This window comes from Hibiscus syriacus, unplaced genomic scaffold (genome assembly GCF_006381635.1).
Source record: "Hibiscus syriacus cultivar Baekdansim isolate YM2019G1 unplaced genomic scaffold, ASM638163v2 tig00111402_pilon, whole genome shotgun sequence".
NCBI classification, from domain to species: Eukaryota; Viridiplantae; Streptophyta; class Magnoliopsida; order Malvales; family Malvaceae; genus Hibiscus; species Hibiscus syriacus.
This window is the reverse complement of record NW_024063082.1, coordinates 2,338,216-2,347,439: the sequence shown is the minus strand read 5'-3', so window position 1 is coordinate 2,347,439 and position 9,224 is coordinate 2,338,216. Positions and strand designations below refer to the sequence as shown.

The following is a 9,224-nucleotide window of genomic DNA, read 5'->3' as shown; positions in this document are numbered from 1 at the left end:
TTCTCTTTCTTCTTCACTGTCTTTTTGGCCAGCGATCACACTAACGCACACCAGAAAAGGAAATTTGACTAAACAATCACACTGGCAAAGCCGATAATTAGACTACTAATGTACAGATTGGAGCTAAGCCAAAACACAAGAATAAAACTACTTGAATCTCGATCCCACTCAATTTGTCTAGTTTATCTAATAAAACTGAATTTGATCATCGTGCTTCACTTCAAACTCTATTATCCATGCTTAATATTTACAAAAATATAAGACAAATTTGATTTAGTTGGTAGATTTCTAAAAATATAACTTAAATTCCAGTAAATGAACCTCAGCTATAGCAGAATGAGGTGGATCAACTTTCCCACTAAACCCCGACAGCTTCCCCAGGGAAGCTATAAAAAACCATTGAAAACAACATAAGCTTTTTGTTATGATAAATGGGAATATAACGGCAAGTAAAACAAGATAAAAAACAATAACATTAAGTTTTCCGGAAAATTCTAAAAAATAAAAAATCAAGGTAAAAAAATGATAAATTCATTATAATGTCGAAATCATAAAGGTTTCCATTGGATTCTAAGGTTTTAACCTACTATATAATCAATATATTCTCTAAATTCAATCAAAGTCTTTCATTTTCATTCTCCACCGATCATCACCGTCAATAATGATTCAATCTTAAATTTTCAATTCACCCATTTTTATATATTTTACCAGAAAAATCATAGACTCGATAAATTTATCATAGTACTATTCGCCTTAAAAAAATGAGATTGGGCTTAGAAAATGAGATTTTGAGTTGGATTTTGGCAGAAATATTGTATTCCTTCTTTAATTTATTTATTGCGTTTTTTAGCCCAAAAGCTTAAACCCAGCCCAAAAATGGTCGCCGCTAGAATCTCATACAGTACTTTTAATAACCCTAGAGTCAGGAAGCCTTTATACTAGTTGGCTTATATACAAAACCCTAAACTCCTCTTTAGCTGCCGCAGCTGAGATCCAACACTCTATAACAGAGGTACTCGCGTTGATTCATTCATCTTATTAACCCTTCATAGCTAGATTCAGTGCATATATTTTATTAACAATATATATATCTCTTCATTGGTGTTGCTCTATAGTTAATGAAATCACTTGGTACTCGCTCAATTTTTATTTTTTTCAATATAATTGCTTATTAGAAAAAGTGAATTTTTCCTCCGTTAATTATTTTGAAGATCTTATGTAGTGATAAGCTTTACTCAGATAACCATCTTCCTTGATTCTTGTTTGTGCTTACGTTTTTGAGGGCGTCCTTGTTTAGGGACTATCAGATATTATGTGGAATTTGTTTTCTGATTTGTTCTATTTTTTTTATATGATTTTTGGGTAGAAATGGGTGAGGAAGTTAAGGTTTTGGTTCCGGAGTCACTCTTGAAGAAGAGAAAGAGGAATGAAGAATGGGAGCTTGCCAAAAAACAGGGGCTTGAAGCTGCCAAGAAGAAGAAAGCTGAGAACCGGAAGCTGATTTTCAATAGGGCTAAGCAATATGCAAAGGAGTACGAGGCTCAGGTAAGAATTGTGACGTTCTGTTTCTGATTTATGGATATTGTTTTCATCGTATCGTAGAAGTGTCTGAATCATATTTTGTGTGGTCGTTAATGTGTCAGGAAAAAGAGTTGATTCAATTGAAGAGGGAGGCAAAATTGAAAGGAGGGTTCTATGTTGATCCAGAAGCTAAGCTTTTGTTTATTATTCGAATCCGTGGGTATGTGTTTATTGTGATGTTTTATCGGTTTATGAATCTAAATTCTAACATGTAATGTTTTATGAATGTTCGTTTTCAGTATCAATGCCATGCATCCTAGGACAAGAAAGATTTTGCAGCTCTTACGATTGATACAGGTACTTGTTGAATCTATGAAGAAATATGGTTTGTGAGAACCAAATTCCCATTTCCCCTGTGTTTGTTATTTGATTGAATTAACCTCAATTTTTTTAATATTTTTGGTATAGTTTTATGGCGTATTTCTTTCCAACACTGTAGGGTGATGGTTGTTAATGAATTTGGAAAATCTGAATCTAAATTGTTGTGTTTGTTCTTATCAAATACAGATTTTCAATGGTGTTTTCCTTAAAGTGAACAAGGCAACAATGAACATGCTTCACCTAGTTGAACCTTATGTGACTTACGGGTATCTTTTACCTTATGTGCATCCTTTCTTTCCATTTTAGTAATTTTATATGCTTGCCCTATCTTATTTCTGAATGATCGCATGGTTCTAGATACCCGAACCTTAAGAGTGTTAGGGAATTGATTTACAAAAGAGGTTATGGGAAGTTGAACAAGCAGCGAATTGCATTGACTGACAATGAAGTCGTTGAGCAGGTCAGTATCATTTTTGCTTTCAGGAATTTTATGTCATTGGGACTTGGATGCAAGTAGTAGGAGAGTTTATGTTTGAACATGTCTTCTATCCTTGCATCCATGTTTGTATGCGTAAAAATCGAGTAAGAGACAAAGTGACACGGTCAATTACTAAACAAGCTTTTGTATTGTATTGGTCATCAGGCTTTGGGCAAATTTGGCATCATCTGTGTAGAAGATCTCATCCACGAGATAATGACTGTGGGACCTCATTTTAAGGAGGCCAACAACTTCCTCTGGCCATTCCAGCTCAAGGCACCATTGGGTGGTCTAAAGAAGAAGAGGAACCACTATGTTGAAGGAGGAGATGCCGGCAACCGCGAGAATTACATCAATGAGTTAATTAGGAGAATGAACTAAAATATAATTTGGGTTTAATCCTGTCAGGACTAGTGGTTTTTGTCTATTTGGAAGGTGTCTGATCTTAATTTCTGTTGGAAATTAGAAACAGTTTTGTTTAAGAAAAACATGGATATTGCTTTGTTCTGCCATTGTTCTACTTTGGGATTGAGCTTTCTCGATGTTCTTTGCTTCTAGTTTTACTGTTGATACTTGATATATAGTATTTATTATGCTATTTGAATTTTGAAGAATTTTTTTTATAAATAAACGTTATAAATATTAAAATTATCCAAAAGGATAAAAAAAGTAAAAATTAGTTAAGATTTAAACAATAATTTACATCTAATTTGAGTTTCTTTTATTAAAAAAATCAATTAACTTCCTAAGAATATTTTTTCAAGTGCTTACGTGTGTAATTTTTTAATTTATTTTAAGTTGGATGATTATAATTTTGATTCTTATATATGTTAATGTATCAGGAGAAGATTCAGCAGCTACCGCAGCCCTGCTTCCTCAGGCGGAACTTCGGGAAGGATGCTAAGATAATGAAGACGAAATCTATTTTTTCCCTTAAAATAGTTCAGTTTTATTAAACCCGGTCGTCCTGCACTTCGATCTTAGCCAAGTTTCTATTACACAGGGCTTGAAATACATGGAAGGGAAGGGACCTTAAAATTACATTTTCAATCAAACTGGCGAAAGAAGTTATAAATGTGATTGTTAATCTCATCTGGTTTTTCCATGTTGATGTAATGAGCAACACCTTCCATTACCACCACTTCCTGCAACAACGGCACATCTTCTTTGAACCCACCATTGTGAATGTAGTCCTTCATCCCAGCCATATGATAAACCAGGTCCTTATCGCCTGTTATGAACTTGGCTGGTGTCTTGATCTCACATCCTGTCCATGGTGCCAACAGTTCCCAATTCCTGTCATCCAAAGTTAGACTTTTTATTATCGGATTAAAGTTTAGATCGATCGGATTGAATTTTCAAGATTAATCATAAACCACAAGTGTAGCCATATCCAAAATCAATGTTAATTTCAATGTTAAATAATTTGATCCCTCGTAGATCAATCATAATTCCGTACCGACATAGATTCAAACCCATATCAACGTTCTCGTGAATGATTAAAGTTGGAAAGGGAAATTAAATATATAAATTACCTGTTAAGGTTTCGGTAATAGTTTAGTGGACCAGTGAAGCCGGTTTTCTGGAATTTAGTGACATAGTAGTTAGCTTCTTCCTCAGACAGCCAAGAAGGTAGTTTAAGTGGGACAGCAGGTGAACGCTCGAAGAGTTTCCCTTTCGGTAACAAAACTGGGAAATCGATCAGGTATTCCTTCATAACTCTATCTATCCAATCTCTGCAAATTCAGCTTCAATTTCTCCAGGTGCCTGTAATATATATATCAAACAAGCTTCTCAATTCTGATTTATAGGTAAAATTCATACATATGTAAGCTCCGAAAAAGTTTAAACCTTGTTTCTAAATTGTATGTTTGATGATTTACCTGAAATCTAGATATGTAATGATCACTGCCATAATAAGATCTCCAGGCATCAATGGGCTTACTTTCCCGACTGAACCGAGAATACGGCACGCTCAAGTTCACCAAAGCTTTCACTTTATCAGGCCTAAACATGCACAAATACCAGGCCAACACAGCTCCCCAGTCATGCCCTACAACAAACACCTTGCGTTCATCGGGAGCCACCACGTTGACGAGCTCGACCAAATCGCCGACCAGGTGGAAGCAAGTGTAACTGTCGATTGAGTCGGGGGCGTCCGAGTCGCCGTATCCCCTCAGGTCGGGGGCCACGGCTCGGTAACCCATTGAAGACAGAGACGATTTGGTGACGCCATGAATACCAGAGCCCGGGGTAACCATGGAGGAAAAGAATCACTGGGCCATCCCCCTTTTCAGCTAAATGCATGTTAATGCCATTCACTTTAACTGTTATGTGCTCTATCCCTTCCATTTTTCTCAACTATTGACCTTGATTTCTGGCTTTCCGCGTGCTCTCTTGCTAAATAAAACTGATTATTGTATAAATTCATTATATTAAAAGATGATGCTCCGAATATTCTAATTTCATTGTTGAAAAGGACCGAACAACCTCTTTTATCAACGGTTCAATAGTCCACATCTTTACCAGCTTTTAGTATGCTTACAGAGTATAAAAATAAATTCAAAGAGGAAATCAAACCTTCTTTCTTTGCAACTCTCTCTACATCATATTCAAATCTTATCCAGTTCCATTTTCTTAATGAGTTTGTCAATACTAAATCAAATGGTTGTGTTTTTCATACTTTGTCCTATTATTTTTGAATTTTTTTCTTAATGACGACTTTAACTTCCTTAATCATCTAATTTAATCATTGTATATTTTTTAATATTCGATCATTGAATATCCACATTTTATATTTTTTGTCATTCGACTACATGACGTGAAATTATTTAATATCAAACTTTCAATAAATAATAAAATAATTTTGTTTGGTTCAATATAAATATTTGGGGTCAAAATCCCTGACGTGGAATTGACAGCTTCACCCTCTCATCGGCGGACAGTGACTCATCAATGACCTCACCTGTGAGATGGGTAATGATGGACGGTGGCTCCCGCTCCTCCTTTTTTTCTTCTTTCTTTTCTCCATTACTAAATTGTTTTGTAATTTGATGCTTTTGAATTCAACGTACATTTCTAATGCAAACAATGAATGCCCTTCTAAAATTTCAGTGGTGATTGATGCACTGTTTCTAATGCATTTCTAATGTTATTGTGTTGTTCGTGACTCGCGAGCACCATGTATAATTTAGGAGCCATGATGAGCCACGGCCGCCGGTGAGAAGGTGAGAGTACGGTGGGGGTTCTAATTTGGAATTTAGGGATTGATTATAATTTGGGATTTAGGGTTTGAGTGTATAATTTAGTATTTTTAAATTTATTTTTTATTATAATCTTATATAATATTAAAATATTAATAAAAACATGACATGTCATATGAAAAAGTAATAAAATAATCTATGAAATCATTTATGTATTCTACGTCATAACAGTGTTACTAAAAAATTAATGTTTTCCTCATCACTTGAAAGGCACACTAACACAAATATTAATGTTGTTCCGATAGCCAATCATTTTTTCTTGAAGATTCTGTGTCTGAGACATTTCCAGACACGGGGTATGGGGACATAAATACATAATTCTCTATGGACTCTCCAAACACATGGAAAAACATAGAAAATATTTAACCCATCCATGTCGGACGCATACCTATGTCCGATACTCGCATCTTAGATATAGTAACATAGAATAAGAAGAACGAGTAAAAAGCACATAAATACTCCTTTAGTCTGATTTGTCAACAGAGGCAATTTGGCATGTGATGCATTTGCCACACAATCTTGTTGAGGAAATTGAACATTGACTTGTTTTTTAACCTTAAGATACGAACAATTTTTAATATATATATATCTCGAGACGGGAAGAGTCTCTTTTACTCACGTTCAGCACTTGGATGTTAGCCAAGTTTTTATTACACGAAGGGCTTGAAATGCATGGAAAAGTATGGGACCTTAAAATTACATTTTCAATCAAAACTGGCGAAAGAAGTGATAGATATGATTGGTAATGTCGTGTGGTTTTTCCATGTTGATGAAATGCCCAACTCCTTCCATTACCACCACTTCTTGCAACAACGGCACATCTTCTTTGAACCCACCATTGTGAATGTATTCCTTAATCCCAGGCATATGATAAACCAGATCCTTATCACCCACAATGAATTTGGTTGGTGTTTTGATCCCACCACCTGTCCACGGTGCCATCAGTTCCCAGTTTCTGTCACCGAAAAACAACATCAACACGAGCTAGGAAACAACATACGGGTACATGAAAGAACACGGAAACTTATTCATGTTAGATGCATATTACATAATCGTATCCGACACTCATCTTCGAGGATAACGTAAAGGGTCACATATGCATGGATTCAAACCCGGATCAATTTTGTGAATGTTAGAGAGATATATATACCTGTTTAAGTTTCGATAATAGTTGAGTCCACCGGTGTAGCCACCTTTCTGGAATTTACTGACATAATAGTTAGCTTCTTCCTCTGACAACCAAAAAGGCAATGTTATGGGTTCATCTAATGGACGTTTGAACAGTTTCCCTCTAGGTAACAGTTCAGGAAAATCAGTCAGCAATTCCTTCTCAACTCTTTCCGTACCAATCTCTGCAAATTCAGCTTCTATTTCTCCAGGTTTCTGCAATACACATTATCAAACAATCTTCTTAGGTCTAACAATAACAAACCGTGTCAAATCCAATGCTAGATCTTAGTGAACTGAAACCTGGGTTTAAATTGTGGTTTAATTAAGATAAAACATCGATTCTGTAGCAAAAAAGTCCAAAATCACAAAATAAGGACCTTGTATCTTGTTGAGGGATCTCTCCATGAACAGTCGAAAACCCCAACAACAACAGGAAGATATTATTTTCCTGACTGCCCGTTGGCTGTTTTAGTTTTAAGATTTTGTCTCCTTACCCTACAAAGGGTCCCAGGAACGCCCTCGATTAAGGAGGACATGATCGAAGATTGTGTTGTAGTTATCTCATTTTTCGAGTCACTTAAGTGGTTCATTCTGATTGATTTAAACAAAGAGTCGTGAAGATCCAATTGAAGAATTTAGCAACTTGGAGTAACTTGATTGCTGAGATGACAAATCATAAAAGATCAATTAGCAAATTATTGAAGAAATAACCAAATTGAAGAACAAATGACCCTTAGGGATATAAACCGCGCCCTAAGGCCTAAAGTGCGGGTTACCTCGTCTAAGTCATTTGTTCTTCAATTCGGTTATTTATCCAGTAATTTTTTCAATTGGTCCTCCAAAATTTGTCATCTCAAAAATCAAGACCCTTTGTCATTAAATACTTCAATTGGATTCTTACGGCTGTCCGTCCAAATCAATCAGCTGCTCAGAATACAAGATGCTACACGATCTACAGACCATGTCCTCCTTAATCGAGACACTCGCAGGATTCTATGCCCTACAAACACAGTACCTTCTGATATTTGAGAGTTCCGACTAACCATGTAATCGGAGATCCCTCAACATATCTAGCCTGTTAAAAAATGCTTCTCAGTTCAAACAATAAAACCTTGCCGAATCTAATGAAAAATGGGATTGAAACACAGGATTTAAATTATGATCGCGGAAGCGAGAATATTGGTCAGTCTAGACAAATATCGATTCTGTAGCCAAGTAAATTTGAAACTCTAAAATAACGACGACTCGGTATCTAATATGTTAGATAGTATACCTGAAATCTAGAGATGTAATGATCACAGCCATAATAAGCTCTCCAGGCATCAACGGGCTTAATTTCCCTACTCATCCGAAGAAACGGCACACTCAAGTTCACCAAAGCTTTCACTTTATCAGGCCTAAACATGCACAAATACCAGGCCAACAGAGCTCCCCAGTCATGCCCCACAACAAACACCTTGCGTTCATCGGGAGCCACAACGTTTATAAGCTCAACCAAATCGCCGACTATGTGGAAGCAAGTGTAACTGTCCACTGAGTCGGGGGCATCCGAGTCGCCGAAACCCCTCAGGTCAGGGGCCACGGCACGGTAACCCATTGAAGACAAAGCGACGATTTGGTGACGCCATGAATACCAGAGCTCCGGGAAGCCATGGATGAAAAGAATCACCGGGCCTTCCCCTTTTTCAGCAAAATGCATGTTTATGCCATTCACTTTAACAATTCTGTGTTCGATCCCTTCCATTTTCTCAACTCTCTGAACCGTGATTTCTGGCTTTCCACATCCTCTGTTTTATAGTTCTAGGTACCGTAAACTAAGGGGCAGTCGGTTTCGATCGGTTTTGGGTTAAAAATTCATCTGCTGAAAATTTAAATGTTTACGGTTTAGATATTTTAAAAAAAATCTGATCTAATCCGATCTAATTAAGTGCGACGGTTTGGATTTATGCGAATTTTAGATTTTAATTTTTTAAAATAATTCTTGAATTTTTTCATTAAAAAACATGACATTTATAACAAAATCAAATTGTGAAGTTTACAAAAAAATATATATTTTAACAAATGCAAGTTTGTGAAGTTTACGCACATTAATAGTTTCAACGAAACATACAGAGTAGTGAGGACCAAGAATAGTAAGGACCAAGCATATAAAGAACTGAACCTGCATAAACGAAATTATAGTCTCAGATCTCGCATCACAGAGAAATTATTAATGCATAGTCTAAAGAGAGAAAAGAAAGAGTGACATACACTGCAACAACCATGGCGAAAACAGACTCCGAGTGGAGGGAGCAAAATCGTGATGAAGTGAGGGGTGCCAAATCGCGACTGGGCTGTGAGCCGAGGATGATGCGGAGGTAGAGTCGTTTGGGTTGTGAGTGAGGGGTTGTGCTCGAGGAGGATGAGAAGAG

General features: G+C 36.4%; 3 protein-coding genes across 4 annotated transcripts; 1 reads left to right on the top strand and 2 right to left on the bottom strand.

Annotated features, from left to right (window-relative positions):
* The first annotated feature begins 881 nt into the window (after positions 1–881).
* On the top strand, positions 882–2,884 carry LOC120161776 (60S ribosomal protein L7-2). Of its 2 annotated transcripts, none has more exons than XM_039171984.1 (7): positions 882–1,012; positions 1,367–1,545; positions 1,644–1,741; positions 1,821–1,878; positions 2,089–2,168; positions 2,260–2,362; positions 2,546–2,884. In XM_039171984.1, exons 2-7 carry the CDS (start codon positions 1,369–1,371, stop codon positions 2,759–2,761), a joined length of 732 nt encoding a protein of 243 aa, XP_039027915.1. In that variant the 5' UTR covers positions 882–1,012; positions 1,367–1,368; the 3' UTR covers positions 2,762–2,884. The 2 variants fall into 2 exon arrangements, with proteins under 2 accessions (XP_039027915.1, XP_039027916.1); XM_039171985.1 differs by lacking the exon at positions 882–1,012 and adding an exon at positions 1,080–1,101.
* A 542-nt stretch (positions 2,885–3,426) lies between these two features.
* LOC120162383 (epoxide hydrolase A-like) lies at positions 3,427–4,097 on the bottom strand. The gene is made up of 2 exons (XM_039172542.1): positions 3,916–4,097; positions 3,427–3,676 (listed from the first exon to the last, which is right to left on the bottom strand). The coding sequence occupies exons 1-2, from the start codon at positions 4,095–4,097 to the stop codon at positions 3,427–3,429; spliced, it is 432 nt and encodes a 143-aa protein (XP_039028473.1).
* On the bottom strand, positions 3,960–8,603 carry LOC120161946 (epoxide hydrolase A-like). Its single transcript, XM_039172140.1, is given in 6 exon segments — positions 3,960–4,147; positions 4,264–4,597; positions 4,599–4,719; positions 6,363–6,598; positions 6,794–7,026; positions 8,087–8,603. Coding segments are annotated over 6 exon segments (1,437 nt in total). The 5' UTR covers positions 8,558–8,603; the 3' UTR covers positions 3,960–4,105.
* Positions 8,604–9,224: the final 621 nt, after the last annotated feature.